The sequence below is a fragment of the Bos indicus genome, chromosome 13 (assembly GCF_029378745.1).
Source record: "Bos indicus isolate NIAB-ARS_2022 breed Sahiwal x Tharparkar chromosome 13, NIAB-ARS_B.indTharparkar_mat_pri_1.0, whole genome shotgun sequence".
Taxonomy (NCBI): Eukaryota; Metazoa; Chordata; class Mammalia; order Artiodactyla; family Bovidae; genus Bos; species Bos indicus.
In genome coordinates this window covers 36,572,146-36,588,704 of record NC_091772.1, presented here as the reverse complement: position 1 = coordinate 36,588,704, position 16,559 = coordinate 36,572,146, and the positions used below count along the sequence as shown (strand labels likewise).

The 16,559-nt window shown below is 38.5% G+C and overlaps 1 protein-coding gene and 1 long non-coding RNA gene across 4 annotated transcripts in view; one reads left to right on the top strand and one right to left on the bottom strand.

Moving 5' to 3' along the window:
* The window catches only part of LOC109568013 (uncharacterized), an 89,753-nt gene that overhangs the window by 54,752 nt on the left and 18,442 nt on the right, over positions 1–16,559 (top strand). Inside the window, exon 3 of one of the 2 annotated variants that reach the window (XR_011570045.1) lies at positions 997–1,560. The exons of the other annotated variant lie outside the window; for it this stretch is intronic. This is a non-coding gene — a long non-coding RNA (uncharacterized lncRNA). The remainder of the gene's footprint in view (positions 1–996; positions 1,561–16,559) is intronic. 2 annotated transcript variants of the gene reach the window in all.
* The window catches only part of MPP7 (MAGUK p55 scaffold protein 7), a 229,416-nt gene continuing 213,578 nt past the window's right edge, over positions 722–16,559 (bottom strand). For both annotated transcript variants that reach the window (XM_019973184.2, XM_070800975.1), the window contains exons 14-17: positions 13,266–13,359; positions 11,123–11,231; positions 9,928–10,071; positions 722–7,881 (exon numbers count right to left, since the gene is read on the bottom strand). In XM_019973184.2, coding sequence (XP_019828743.1) covers positions 7,702–7,881; positions 9,928–10,071; positions 11,123–11,231; positions 13,266–13,359 — 527 coding nt within the window. In that variant the 3' untranslated portion in view covers positions 722–7,701. The remainder of the gene's footprint in view (positions 7,882–9,927; positions 10,072–11,122; positions 11,232–13,265; positions 13,360–16,559) is intronic.

Sequence of the window (16,559 nt, the reverse complement as noted above, 5' to 3'; positions counted from 1 at the left end):
TGTATGTAAATGTGTATGTGTACATCCCCTAGATTCTTCGTTTATCTGTTGATGGACATGTTGTTTCCTTGTCTCAGCTGCTGTGAATAATCTTGCAGTGCATGTGGAAAGTGGGGATGCAGAACTCTTTTCAAAATAGTGATTTCATTTCCTTCAAGATATATGCCCAGGAATGGGACTGCTGGCTCATATGGTAGCTCAATTTTCATTTTTTTGAGGAACCCCCAGCTACCGATTTCCATAGTGGCTACACCAATTTACATTCCCACCAACAGAGCATAAAATAACATTGTCTTGATTTGCATTCTGCTAATACTGAGCAGTGTTGAGCATTTTTTCATGTGTCTGTTGGCCATCTGCATGTCTTCTTTGAAGAAATGTCTGTTTAGGTCTTCTGCCAGTTTTTCTGATTGGGTTATTTGTTTTTCTGATGTTGAGCTTCATGTTTATCTGATATTGAGCTTAATGAGCTGCTTATATATTTTGAATATTAATCCTTTGTCAGTTTCATTTGCAATTATTTTCTCCCTTCCTGAGGGTTGTCTTTTCATTTTAAGTTGCTGAATAACACAAGGAGCTCAACCTGGTCCTCTCTAACAGTCTAGAGGGGTGGGAGGGAGGTTTCAGAGTGAGAAGCCATATGTATACTTGTGGCTGATTCATGGTGTTGCATGGCAGAAACCAACACAACATTATAAAGAAATTATCCTTCAATTAAAAATACATTTTAAAAAAAGAACATTGTTTATTCAGTAATTAGAGGAAAGAGGTCCCAAGGATTTTTTCAACAGCTCAGTGACGTTATGGATTTAGGATCTTTTCTTTTTTTTTTACTCACTCATCTATAGATTGACCTTTATCATCCATTGATTTAGGGTTAGGATTATGGCTGTCATGTTGTTAAGCACCACAATGTAATAGAAGCATCTCAAACAGGAGGAATGGGGGCAGGAGCATAGAGGATTTTCACCTTATGCAGGTGTTTGTTTAAACTAGGGAAACAACTCAACTCACAGCTCCTCTGACAGACATTATCTGGAATCGAGTGGCTGGACCAACTCAGATCAATCCTGGCGGAGAGGAGATTATCACAACTGATTAGACAAATCATGCTCCATCATTAAAGACTAGGACTCAGACAAAACAGAAAAATTGCGTATTATGCTAACTTTTTTGTACGCTTTTGATAATCGTCATTGTTTGAAGTTCAGTTCAGTTGCTCAGTCGCGTCCGACTCTTTGCGACCCAACAAACCACAGTACGCCAAGCTGTTTGAAGATTAGCCAACAATAGAGGCATAGAGAAATCAAGAGCTATCTGACTAAAGCAACAGTGTTGTGAGAAAACTCTTTGTAAATTGCCTGTGCATAAAAAGGATGAATAATCACTCCTAATTACCAAATCTCACCTATTTCCAAAATTGACTCAAGTTATAGCAACACCAGCAAGCACAGTGCAGACATCCTGGTGTTGGAGGAGCCTGACCACAATTGAACCCCGATCCTTACTCATCACGCCTGTTACCTTGGGCAGGCACAGAAGCCCGCACTTCTATGTAAGGTACTATACTTCCATATAAGGTACTACTTCCATATAACGCAGTTATGAGGATTAAATGAAACTGTATACAAATCCTACACATGTCTGATGATTAATATGACTATTTTATCTGGAAGTACGTAGCCCATGTAGGTATATGTGAATAAGAGCTGTTATAAAAGTACAATATTCCTCGCCCTCCAGATATCTAAGTGCAAGTGAGCAAGCATCTGGAAAGGTGTGGCAGCCTAGGAAAGGGCATGAATACAGGTAAGGGACACTTCTTTCAACTGATATCAGTTATATTCCCTATCAGCGGCTAAACATAAAACTTGGCTCACTTTCCTGTTGAGGACCACCAAAAACAAGACTGGGAGCTCACTGTGGCTTGGATCATGAACTCCTTATTGACAAATTCAGACTGAAATTGAAGAAAGTGGAGAAAACCACTAGACCATTCAAAGTGAAAGTGAATTCGCTCAGTTGTGTCCGACTCTTTGTGACCCCATGGACTGTAGCCCACCAGGCTCCCCTGTCCATGGGATTCTCCAGGCAAGGATACTGGAGTGGGTTGCCATTTTCTTCTCCAGGGGATCTTCCTGACCCAGGGATTGAACCCGGGTCTCCTGCGTTGCAGGCAGACGCTTTATCCTCTGAGCCACCAGGGAAGCCACTAGACCATTCAGGTATGACCTAAATCAAATCCCTTATGCCTATACAGTGGAAGTGAGAAATAGATTTAAGGGACTAGATCTGATAGACAGAGTGCCTGATGAACTATGGATGGAGGTTTGTGACACTGTACAAGAGACAGGAATCAAGACCATCCCCAAGGAAAAGAAATGCAATAAAGCAAAATGGCTGTCTGAGAGGCCTTACAAATAGCTGTGAAAAGATGGGAAGCTAAAAGCAAAGGAAAAAAGGAAATATATTCCCATTTGAATGCAGAGTTCCAAAGAATAGCAAGGAGAGAGAAGACAGCCTTCCTCAGTGATCAATGCAAAGAAATAAAGGAAAACAATACGATGGGAAAGACTAGAGATCTCTTCAAGAAAATTAGAGATACCAAGGGAACATTTCATGCAAAGATGGGCTCGATAAAGGACAGAAATGATAGGGACCTAACAGAAGCAGAAGATATTAAGAAGAGGTGGCAAGAATACACAGAAGAACTGTACAAAAAAGATCTTCACGACCCAGATAATCACAATGGTGTGATCACTGACCTAGAGCCAGACATCCTGGAATGTGAAGTCAAGTGGGCCTTAGGAAGGATCACTACAAACAAAGCTAGTGGAGGTGATGGAATTCCAGTTGAGCTATTTCAAATCCTGGAAGATGATGCTCTGAAAGTGCTGCACTCAATATGCCAGCAAATATGGAAAACTCAGCAGTGGCCACAGGCCTGGAAGAGGTCAGTTTTCATTCCAATCCCAAAGAAAGGCAATGCCAAAGAATGCTCAAACTACCACATAATTGCACTCATCTCACACGCTAGTAAAGTAATGCTCAAAATTCTCCAAGCCAGGCTTCAGCAATACGTGAACCATGAACTTGCAGATGTTCAAGCTGGTTTTAGAAAAGGCAGAGGAACCAGAAATCAAACTGCCAACATCCTCTGGATCATGGAAAAAGGAAGAGTTCCATAAAAACATCTATTTCTGCTTTATGGACTATGCCAAAGCCTTTGACTGTGTGGATCACAATAAACTGTGGAAAATTCTGAAAGAGATGGGAATACCAGACCACCTGACCTGCCTCTTGAGAAACTTATATGCAGGTCAGGAAGCAACAGTTAGAACTGGACATGAAACAACAGACTGGTTCCAAATAGGAAAAGGAGTACGTCAAGGTTGTATATTGTCACCCTACTAATTTAACTTATAATGCAGAGTACATCATGAGAAACGCTGGGCTGGAAGAAGCACAAGCTGGAATCAAGATTGCTGGGAGAAATATCAATAACCTCAGATATGCAGATGACACCACCCTTACGGCAGAAAGTGAAGAAGAACTAAAAAGCCTCTTGAAGAAAGTGAAAGAGGAGAGTCAAAAAGTTGGCTTAAAGCTCAACATTCAGAAAACTAAGATCATGGCATCTGGTCCCATCACTTCATGGCAGATAGATGGGGAAACAGTTGAAACAGTGGCTGACTTTAATTTTTTGGGCTCCAAAATCACTGCAGGTGGTGATTGCAGCAATGAAATTAAAAGATGCTTACTCCTTGGAAGGAAAGGTATGACCAACCTAGACAGCATATTAAAAAGCAGAGACATCACTTTGTCAACAAAGGTCTGTCTAGTCAAGGCTGTGATTTTTCCAGTGGTCATGTATGGATGTGAGAGTTGGACTATAAAGAAAGCTGAGCATTGAATAATTGATGCTTTTGAACTGTGGTGTTGGAGAAGACTCTTGAGAGTCCATTGGCCTGCCAGGAGATCCAACCAGTCCATCCTAAAGGAGATCAGTCCTGAGTGTTCTTTGGAAGGACTGATGTTGAAGCTGAAACTCCAATCCTTTGGCCACCTGATGCAAAGAGCTGACTCATTGGAAAAGACCCTGATGCTGGGAAAGATTGAGGGCAGGAGGAGAAGGGGATGACAGAGGATGAGATGGTTGGAAGGCATCATCGACTCGATGGACATGGGTTTGGGTGGACTCCTGGAATTGTGATGGACAGGGAGGCCTGGCATGCTGCGATTCATGGGGTTGCAAAGAGTCGGACATGACTGAACGACTGAACTGAACTGAATTAATTTTGGGTGTACCATTTGAAAGTAATGGAATTTTAAAACAACAACAAGAAAACTGGTAATAGAAATTATTTAGGAAGCTCCCTATGAATTTATTAATATGAGGAACTGTCTGGTAATTAAGAATATTTACACAATTACTTTTAGGTTGTGTGATATGAGGCTAATCACTGTGTAAACGAGCTCATGATCAGTTAAGTACTCATTGCCCAGGCTTGTCTAGCACATGGCATAGATCTTTTGTTCATCTTTGATTGGCTGGACTGGGTAAGATTGAGGCTAGTGGATTTCATCTCTCCAACAACTTTGATGAAACCAATTAATGTCTGGAACAAATATGAAATTTTGTTTTAGACAGAGGCAGTTCAAATCACATGGTGTCAGTAAAAGAACAACTTGTTCTACCATCAGAAACAGTGAAGTAGATACCAAGTGCCAGAGCAATCTTCAAGAAACTATACATATAATTTGAAGATATTTTATTACACTCAAAGGTTTTCCATTCCTTTGATTTATAAACTCTTACTAGTCAAAAAGAAAATAAATAATAAAAATCTGTCTCTTCAGGAAACTTTTAACAACATAGTTTTGCTTTATATGCTTGTCAATTTTAAATTATTACAATTTAGATACATTCAGTCATTACATGATACCATGATACCAGGAAGGTCAGCCTTAAAGATATCAATAATGTCTATACTGGAAAGTAAAATAATGGTAAAAAATGGTAATTCAATTTCACCTAAAAAAAAAAGGCAAACAGATTCCAGTTTGTTATTGATGGGAATACAGACTTATCTTCTTAATCTTGGATATTAAATATTTGGACTTAAAAAAATAAATATTCCTGTTCTCTCAAATAGTGGCTGACATTGTCTTGGGAGCAGGCTGCCTAAAGAACCAGTCTCTCCTCCCTCAAGAGGGAGCCAGGGGTGCACCAAGTACAGGATCAAGGGCCCTTTGCAACATTTATCCCCAAGCCCATGGAGCTACTACTAAGTCGCTTCAGTCGTGTCCGACTCTGTGCAACCCCATAGATGGCAGCCCTCCAGGCTCCCCCGTCCCTGGGATTCTCCAGGCAAGAACACTGGAGTGGGTTGCCATTTCCTTCTCCAATGCATAAAAATGAAAAGTGAAAGTGAAGTCGCTCAGTCGTGTCCGACTCTTAGCGACCCCATGGACTGCAGCCTACCAGGCTCCTCTATCCATGGGATTTTCCAGGCAAGAGTACTGGAGTGGGGTGCCACTGCCTTCTCCTAGCCTTACTAAATTAAAGAGAATGGACTCTCTTTCTAAGCATCAAGGTGTGTACTACTGATGAAAGATTTTTCAAATTGCTGAATTGCCCCTTTTCCATTATTTTAAAAAATACTTTTCAGCTCTAGTGTAAAAAGGGAGAGAAATTGGAAAATATATTTTTATAACACCTCCATCACCACCCCCACCACCAAAAGGGACTCCATTTTTATCACACGCTGTCTACCTCCACAGTAAAGAATTGAGGCAAAAAATAAAAACAAACCATGTGCTATTTCTGAACAAAGAATTCAGACTACCTAAATTATAATTCATTTCCTAGAAAGTCAATGTATTGGAAATTTCGATCAGTGTTCAAAAAGAATATTACCCAAACCATCCAAGGAAGACTTGTACTTTCTTAGACCGGCCACACAACCATGAAGTATGGCTTCAGTATTAGACCTGGCAACCCCAAACCTCTTTTTAAACTGAATTGGTTGCTGTTTACTTAATTAACTTAGAATTTGCTGTTTGGATTAGGCTGTCAGGTAACATTGGTTATCTAACTATTTAGCTGCGAGTGTGTATCAGGTATGAAATCTCACATGTATGAAGGAAACCCAGTAAGTCATGCTATCAAATGTGCACAGAGCACACATGTGGATCTGAGAATAAACAAAAGTCAAAATATTTACATGGAATGTTGACCCAGATTTAAAAAACTATTTTAAATTAATGACATCTTTACATACAATTTGTTTTATGAATAGCCTCATTTGATAATTAAAAAAATATGCCTTTCAAATATTTCATAAATATATAAAATTTCACTACACTATTTTTCTTTAAACAGGACATCTAAACTCTCTTTAGAAATCAACAAAAATATTTTTTTTTCTGTTTCAAAGTCACAGATACGATGATTCTCTGATTGGCAGTGTCTTACTGCATGCAAGAATGGGACGCATATTCTCTTATACAACTATGCACATTTCTAGTATTTTGAGCTGTATAATTTACTCGCTGAAGGTCAGTAGTATCAAAGAAAAATGAGAGATCCCATCTAGCTATTTACAATATGAGAGTCTTTCTTAAACTTCTTTAAAAACAGCAAGATTAGGATGGTATCTGGCCAATGTAAAGAAATATTTTGATGACAAAGAAATAAGTTAACATTACATGAACAGTTTTCTAAAGTACAATTTGTAGTGAAATTTAAATATGGTGATCAACTGTACATATTTGGGAAAATGATCACATTTTCTTTAACTGTATCAGTAACATGTAAAACCTACATTTAGAATAGGATTCATTCTTATAATCTACTGGGAAAATGCAAAGTCAGATAACTGGCTCCAGAATTTCTGGTGAGTCCAGAAAGAAATGTCTGAGAATTTATAAATAAAATTGTCCTTTGTAATCAGTCCTTTTGGGTATGTAATCACCGTTCTAACAAGGAAAGGTTTTTAGTTTCGTATGTAATAATTTTCAAAGCCTACCCTCCCTTATTAAACATTTATTGAGTCACTAGTGTATGTACTCACAAAGCCTTCTCAAACTATAACATGAAGGCCACTCGCTAGGACAGATTTTCAGTAATTCCTTTAAAGAGAGATTCTTGAGTGCACACACTGTGACTATACTGTCTATGTAAGAGAAAATGTTGCACTTTTAGGATAGTAAGAGGACCGCCTTACTGCCAGTCCAGGTGCATCTATGATGATCCACCCAAAGTACACCTAAGCTGTCCTGTCTGGAGCTGCTCAAGGCTGTAAACTTATCATCTTCAATGGCTGACATGCAGATAGCAAAGGCAGTGACTGCGTCTGAGACCAGCAGAAGCACTGGACGCCCATGTATATACTCTAGCTAAGACTTTCTATAAAAAGTTCAACCCTCCTCTTGGAGGTAGAGCTTTGTATTCAAGACAGCCGGATGGTTCAAAGCTCTGCTCAGAATACAGTACTGTGCACATTTAAATTCTGGATCTTATACTCAAACACTGTGTTTGAAATAAGACTATAAAAAGATAAAAAACCAACATTCAGTTTTAACCAAGATTGCACATCTCTAACAGTGATATAGATTAAAAAAACCCTACCACCAAAATGGTAACTGATTTAATCATGCACTCTACAAAAAAAAGATAATTATGAAAACTTCCCTTAGTTATGAATGTAACCAGCTCACTGGAACCCAATGAGTATCTGTTTCCAATTTGTCAAAAGTTGTTTTCAGCTCATTGAAGGCCACAGCAAGATCATCATTTACTATAGTTTTGTCAAAAAGATGACCATACTGACTCTCCATTATCTGGGCAGATTTAATCATTTCTTGAAAGTCGTCTTCCTACAAAAGTATTAAATAGAATTGGTTAACCAGGCAGTTTCATCACATCAGTGCAGTTATTCCACAACTGGTTTATCTAATGCTGTTCTGTGTTCACTATTTCACCTCAGCCATGAAAGAAAATTACCCTCTTTAACTGTAAATTCTTCAGAAGCCGTCATTTCTAATATTCTCTATTTGCTTGTAACTAAAACTGCTCTGACAAGAGTCAAAACTCCCACCTTTCAGGATAATTAGTCACTTATCATTACAGGGATGTTTCAGTATTAAAGTAGAAGTATTTATCCTGATGCTTTGCCTGCATCGTCCACATTTATTCATAGCAAGGAATGTATAAGAAAAACTACTTTTTCAGAGGTGGATACATTTATGAAAGGACATGTATACCATCTCCTTCTTTGTTTCAGTACAAGTGGGTAAGGGGCCCTCCGTACATTTTTGAAACCAGGAAGAATTTTAGTTGCTTACATAGCAAGACCATATACATAAACGTGAGTTAAATCTTTGGACTATGTTATCGTTAATTATCCTCACTGAGAAACCTTTACATTGTACAAGACTGTAATAAATAATACGGTAATTCTTTATACTGTGACATCCTGAATCATTTCAGAGTCGATATCTCAAGGTCACAGAAGATTTTCACAACAGAGATTTTAATTTTAGTGTTAATCCAGAGCCCTGAGTAATTAACATCATATAACAGTACCTACTTCGTATGGTTGTATACTGTCAGTACTTTAGAAAAAAAGATATTTTAAAAATACTGGAAATCAAAAACATCACGTCTATTTGATACTCACAATTAATAGTTTATAAATTAATATGGACTTGGAAGAAAAGTTATGACCCACCTAGATAGCATATTAAAAAGCAGAGACATTACTTTGCTAACAAAGGTCCGTCTAGTCAAGGCTGTGGTTTTTCCTGTGGTTATGTATGGATGTGAGAGTTGGACTGTGAAGAAGGCTGAGTGCCGAAGAATTGATGCTTTTGAACTGTGGTGTTGGAGAAGACTCTTGAGAGTCCCTTGGACTGCAAGGAGATCCAACCAGTCCATTCTGAAGGAGATCAGCCCAGGGATTTCTTTGGAAGGAATGATGCTAAAGCTGAAACTCCAGTACTTTGGCTACCTCATGCGAAGAATTGACTCATTGGAAAAGACTCTGATGCTGGGAGGGATTGGGGGCAGGAGGAGAAGGGGATGGCAGAGGATGAGATGGCTAGATGGCATCACTGACTCGATGGACCTGAGTCTGAGTGAACTCCGGGAGTTGGTGATGGACAGGGAGGCCTGGCGTGCTGCGATTCATGGGGTCGCAAAGAGTCGGACATGACTGAGCGACTGAACTGAACTGAAGGTTAAAGATGAGTTACTTAAAAGAGGGAGGGGAAAAATGCTTCTGCCATTCTCTTGATCCTAAAGTATAATACACTGTCTCAAGGTTAAAAAACAGAGACCATGCCAGTCATTCTAATCATTAACCCACCACAGCTGTGATTTCTTTTTTAAACCTTTTCTTTTATATTGGAGTACAGCCCATCAACAATGTTGTGAAAGTTTCAGGTGCCATTTCTAACAATAGTCAAAGGAAATACAAATTGAACACTACAGGTCTATTTGTCCTATACCCCAAATGATGCTTTTTCTTTTATTATGCTATATATGATGTTGGTACAAAAGGCAAATTATTAAATCTTCATCTAGACTATTAATGAGTAATAGTAACCGACCGGTATTTCCCCCTTTAAAAATAAGGCTAGTTGAAAACTCAGTGGTTTTTTTACATGTGGCTTCAGAAATTTTATAAGTATGCATAAAAGCATACAAAAGAGTTTTTGAGTCAATGTAATATGAAGATCCGTTCACAACAGCAGAAAAAACAATCAGGGCAATCACTTAAAATGTATGTACCCAAATGCAGTTCTGTCCTGCCTGGATGTTTGGACCACAGCCTCATCTCTCAGTCTCCTTAATGTGGTCACTACTGCATATATGACTTTACTCCTGCTTATGTATTTTCAGTCAAGTATCCTCATACTCACTGTAAAGGGCTTCGCAGCACCTTGGTCATCTCTGCTTGAGATAATCTTTGCATTTTTTCTTGTCTCCCTCAAACGCTCTATTGATGGAGGCTTTATAAATATCACAAACGGCTTAAATTCTAGTGTCCTTAAGTGCTTCACTGTCTGCAAGGAAGGAAATACATTTTCTTTCATTTCTTCATAATATCAGGAGTATGTTTTGTAGTAAAACTGAATTTTCTTTCTAAGGAGAAAATTCCTTAAAATTATTTCCTAATTAAGGTTAGCAGGCCTTTCACTATATTATTGTTCAATCATTTGTTGACAATTAAATGTTACTAGATACCTCTGGACAAATGGAGAATGTAACCGTCTTTAAAATGCTTTGAAATATGCCATCATTAAATCCTGAGGAGAAGCAGCTAAAAATACCAGAAAGCTAGTTCTTAGATCTAATACCCAAAAGACACTATGAGTTAACTGTCTTTACATGCAAGTCTTCCAGCCATGCCATCTAAGCCTCCTCCTGCTCTCAGAATGAGGTGTCCCTTCTCTTTCATCCTGCCTTTGGAGTCCCCTTCAGGGGCAAGTCTCCTGCTTTTAAGTCAGCACTGCTCCCGGGTAGTAAGGAGCATGCTGTGGGTGGGCCTCTGCAGGGAAGGGGTGGGGGGGTGATGGAGGTGGTATATGTTGAGACAGGAAAGTGAGCTGCTTCATCCACCGTCTCTCAATCCACCTGTACCGAGTCCCCAGGGTGCCAGGTGAGCTCTACCCGGCAGCTGTACAACTCCTGTGAGATGCCCACGGCTCTTGCCAGGGTTTTACATTTCTAGGCTAATTATAGATCCAAAATCCATGAAAGAGGACCAAGAACCAAAATGTCCATTGCCAACAATTATGAACACTTATAATACATATAGGAGAATACATTATACATACAATGTAATATATTTTTATATATAAAATACATAGAATAAATAAGAGTCATTATACTTGGCAAACACTGAATCTAAGAGTTACAAACACATCTCCAGGCTTCTAAAAACATGGGCTTTTTTTTTTTTTCCCCAACAGAGCCATCTCAAATTACATTTAAATGCTTCTGTCACCTTAGGAAAGGCACCTAAATGCCAAAAGTGAGTAGATTTCAGATTTACCCTCTAATGAAATGCTCAGATGTGCTAGAAGTGTGTTGACTAGGTCATTGTTCACTTACATGAGGCTGAACATCCAACAAACAAACTTTGTTTTTAGCCAGGACAGACCGAACTGAGTCTATACTTGTGCCATAATAGTTGTTTTTATATTCACCATATTCAATAAACCTGTAGAAATTAGAATCATTTGTGAATTACATGTATATATACACACACATATATATATGGCAGACATAATTCATATATATAAAAGATGTTTTGCTGAACATGTAATTTTCAAACTGTTTTTAATAAAATAACTAGGTCCAAGTACTTCAGAATGTCAATTTCTAAAAAATCTTCTATTTTACTTTTTCAAATCAGTAACACTTGCTTGTATTACACTTAAGCAGAAAGAAGTACTTTAGTCCAGCAGTACTCTAATGTTTTCCATCACCTCTTTTTCAGAGCTAATGCAATGCAATAAAACAGTGAATAAACCAAACAATAGAAACTACTGAAATTTCACTACACACGAAAGAGTAACCAAGCTCAGCTTTAGCATAAGAGGAGGGACTGGCTGGTGGCTAATGGAACCAGGGAGGCTGATCACGTGCTATAAAAACTCAAAATCACTGTGCCAAACATGAAAAAAGCATTTTGATGTTTCAATAAAATCCCACAATCTTGCATTAATACACACATTGCTCCCTGACAGCCTAAAACATTCATCCTTAAGCAAATGGAAAACCTGAGGGTAGGAGACTTAGGGCTTGCTAGAAGATATGGTCTAAGCAAGATGATTAACATTATTTTTTATTTAACTTTTTGAAAAGCTAATGAGAGACAGAGGTAGGTGGCAAATGCTGGAACTGAGGCAGGAGGTAGATGGGCCCTACCCACAACCCCCATCCCCACCACCTCTCGGCGCCCATCAGCATAAAGAGATTGGGAGATTCATTCCCTATTGACTGTAACTTCAGAGGAGAATAGCAGGGCAATTAAGGGAGGAAGGAGTCTGGGCCCTGCCCAGATGACATATTTCTCAAAGTCAGGAGATCTCCCTGACCATACACGTGCAAAAAAAGGCTCCTTGGAGGCCAAAGGGGAGTTATGTTAAGGGATATTCCCCACCCATATGTCTTTGTGGTAGGATCCATCTTGGCTAAGAGATGCACGTGCACACATGGAAGGATCCTGAGATACACCAAATATGGACTGTGCACCAGGCAAATCAAAATGATTAGTCAATGGAAACCCAGAAGAAAACTCCATAAAAGTAATTCAGACTGCCACGAGGGTGCAGCTCAGCGACTGTCTCTCAGGCCACTCGTTTCTGTCCACACTTCATACTGTACTCTTTTTTTCCTGTTAATAAATACTTCAGTTGCTTCACTACTTTCCGTCTTTGTGGAAATTCTTTTCCGCAAAGCCAAAGGGCCAGGGCCCTTGTCACTGACCATTGGTCTAGTGGCTACCATCTGCTGCCTTCACCATCATGACCCAGCCCCATTTCTGGCTGGGAACGAAGCCCGCTTCAAGTCATTACAGGCCAAGGCCACCCGAGATCATATCTAGGGATCTATTACACAGTTACTAGTTTTTAAAATAAACTTCTACCCAAATTCTATGTTAAGATTCAGTTAGTGGGGTGGGATGGAGAAGGCAATGGCACCCCACTCCAGTACTCTTGCCTGGAAAATCCCATGGACGGAGGAGCCTGGTAGGCTGCAGTCCATGGGGTCGCTAGAGTCGGACACGACTGAGCGACTTCACTTTCACTTTTCACTTTCATGCACTGGAGAAGGAAATGGCAACCCACTCCAGTGTTCTTGCCTGGAGAATCCCAGGGACGGGGGAGCCTGGTGGGCTGCCGTCTATGGGGTCACACAGAGTCGGACACGACTGAAGTGACTTAGCATAGCATAGCATAGCATAGCATAGTGGGGTGGGAAGACGTGACAGGAATACACTAGCTACATTCCCTTACTCTTCAAAATAATCCCTACACATTCAACTTAACCTGATACACAACAGCTCTAGGTTATTGAAAAGTTAAAGGCAAAGGTTAGTAATAACCATTAACTGAATTATATTTTATCAGTTTCAAATATTATAAAAGTGAAAATTCACTTCAAATGGAATTGCTTATAACCACATATATGGCCACATGCTTAAAAACAGTAGTTTCATGAAAATTCTTTAAAAAAAACTTCCACATACTTGTTATTTTGTACATCTGTCTCAAACAAATGCTTGGAAATGAAAATATATTCAACACCATCACTCTCCTGGCTTCTTCTTGGTCTGGTGGTATCTGTGATTTAATTAAAAAGAGTTCAAAAGAGTATCTACATCATCCACCCTAAGAGAAATACTAAAAAAGAAATTATGTATTTGATTAAAGGATTTTTCGTAAATAAGATTTAAAACTTAAAAAAAGCACATTAGCTAATAAAATATAGGAATCCCATTAATTCAGTTTTTCCACTAATACTAAAGTTATATTGACTTGAGGGTGGATTAAATATTGAATTGCATTGTGTTTATGCCATTAATTATTCTGAAGGGGCATTAATATGTTAATTAAATAAAATGGTATTTAAACTCGAGGAAAATTTTCCTTTTTTGCAAATAATATGCTTATTATCATCTTTTATTGATTCTTTATTCATTGAAGCAAGTTTACTGCTCACTAGGTTGAAAGGTAAACTCTGAAATTATTTTATTTTACACATGGTACATAGGGTATGCCATTAATGTTTGCTTTACTAATCAAAGACCTCTATTCACTTCTCCTTTGCAAAATTATAAATATCTTCTTGAAATACAAGTGAACTTCTAAACTTTTTAGTGATTTTGCCTAATTATTTGCTACTGAATTATAATGGAGCAGAAAATACAGTATTAACTTTAAAAACAAAAGTAAAACCCTGAGGAATTGCAGTGCTGAGGTGGCAAGTATAAAACTGACTGCAGTCCATCCCTCCTGATTACAACTAAAAACTCTGAACCCAAAACATCTATTTTTGTTTTGAGCACTTAGAAAACAAACAAAGCAGGTAGACTGTGGAAGAGAGTCAGCCTCAGTAAGGGAGAGTTTAACTTTTATTTCCCTTTAGCTTTGCCCTATGGGGGACTTCCCTGGTGGCTCAGATGGTAAAGCATCTGCCTGCAATGAGGGAGACCCGGGTTCGATCCCTGGGTTGGCAAGATCCCCTGGAGAAGGAAATGCCAAGCCACTCCAGTACTCTTCCCTGGAAAATTCCATGGACGGAGGAGCCTGGTAGGCTACAGTCCATGGGGCTGCAAAGAGTCAGACATGACTGAGTGACCTCACTTTCTTTCACTTTGCCCTATGGGTGGGCTCGTTCACAGAGTAGTATGGAGGAATGTGTGTCTAAATTCCAACAGAAGCTCTGACTTTTTGGTGAAAAGAACCAGGAAGAAAACTCCCCTGTGCGTTGAAGAGTGTGCAAGGAATCCAGGAAGGGAGAAAGCTGGAGAAGGAAATACTCCCAATTCTGTGAAGAAATCAATACTAATCTAAGAATAACCCCTAAGCTGTGCACATGAAGCCCAGACTCCAACCAGCAAAGTTTTAAGAAGTGAACTAAGATTAGAATCGCTTCCCAGTGGGCTTGGTGATAATCAATCTGCCTGCCAAGCAGGAGACCCAGGTTCAATCCCTGATCAGGAAGATCCCCTGGAGGAGGAAATAGCAACTCATTCCAGTATCCTTGCCTGGGAAATCCCATAGACCGAGGAGCCTGGTGGGCTACCATCCATGCAGTTGCAAAAGTCTGACACGACTTAACAACAAACAACAACAAAGATTAGAATACACAAGCTTCAGCCTAGCCCACAAGTAGAAGCACAGAACATGCCCAAACCAATGTACAGAAGGCAGAGAGAGTGGAGCTAAGACCTGCACTATTCACACAAGTTGCAGACTGATCCCTTAACTGCACAAGACAGGGCAGACTCAAACCAACATAGCAAAGCTTAGAGAGTTGAAGTGAGATTTAAACCATAATTTATAGAAAATGAGATAAAACTTATGGTCTAAACATAAACCAATTGGTGACTTGCTTACTATAATAAACATTACCATTTTTCAGAATACTATAACAGGACCTGAAGTCAATACAACATAGCATTCATAATATCCAGAATGCAATTTTATATTATTCAACAGAAAAGAACTGAAAAAAAAAAATGGGCATTTATTTCTCAAAGGGAAAGATAATAGAAGGCAGCCCTGAATGACCAAGAAGTTAGAACTATCAAAGACTTTAAAGCAACTATTGCAACTATGCTTCATAAGGTAAAGGAAAACACACCTGAAATGAATGAAAACATGAATTCTTAGCAAAGAAATAGAAACTATAAAGAAGAAAACAATGGAAATTTTAGAACTTAAACATATTTTACAAAAACCAACCACTAGATAGGCTCAATAGCAGACTGGAGATGACAGGGAAAATAGCCAGTGAACTTGAAGGCAGATCAATAGGAATTATAAAATCTGGGCAACCAAGAGAAAGAAAATTGGAAAAAAAAAATAAATGGAGCCCTAGAGACCTGTATGAAAATGTTGACTGAAATGTCAAACAGATGTGTAATGGGGATGCCAGAAAGACTGAGGCTTTAAAAAGTATTTGAAGAAATAACGTCCCAAACTGCTAAAATCTGATTAAAGACATACATTTTACAAATTTCAGAACTCAACAAATCCCAAACAGAAAAAATTCAAAGACAATAATGCTTGGACGTAGCACATCCAAACAACTCAAAGTGAAAGAAAAGTAAAGAAAAAGTCTTGAAAGCATCTAGAAAACAACAACAAAAACAAAATCACAGTACATACACGAGGAATAGATACATGAGTTCAATGACTACAGATTTCTTACCATATGCATAAAACATCAATGAAATTACATCTTTAAGGTACTAAAGGAAAAGACCTTTGACCAAAATACCTTGTAGGATTAAAGGCAAAATAAAGACTTTCTTGAATGAAGGAAAACTAGTAGAATTCATCAGCAGATCTGTGCTAAAGGAAATATTCAAGGAACTTTTTCAGACTGAAAGGAAATGTTAAGAAGGAAGCATATCTTCAGAAATGAATAAAGAACAGGAAGAATACATAGTTGAGTAAAAATAGAAGTCTACTTTTTTCTGCTTAAGTTCTTTAAAATACATAAAGCAGATTTAAAGAGAAAGTTACAATATTATCTGGTGGAGTTTTCAATGTATGCAAATATAATACATTTGACAACTACACAAAAAGAAGTGGAGGTATAGGGACTTATATAATTTCAAGGTTTCTATATTTTATGTAAAATGTCACAAAGTTACTTAAACTGTGAATGGTCAGATATATGCATATTGTAATCCCTAGAGCAACCAGTAAAAAAGCAATGCAAAGAGATATAAGCAGAGAGCCACTAGGTAAATTAAAATGGAATACTAAAGAACATTCAAATACCACCCTCACAAAGTAGACAAGGATTA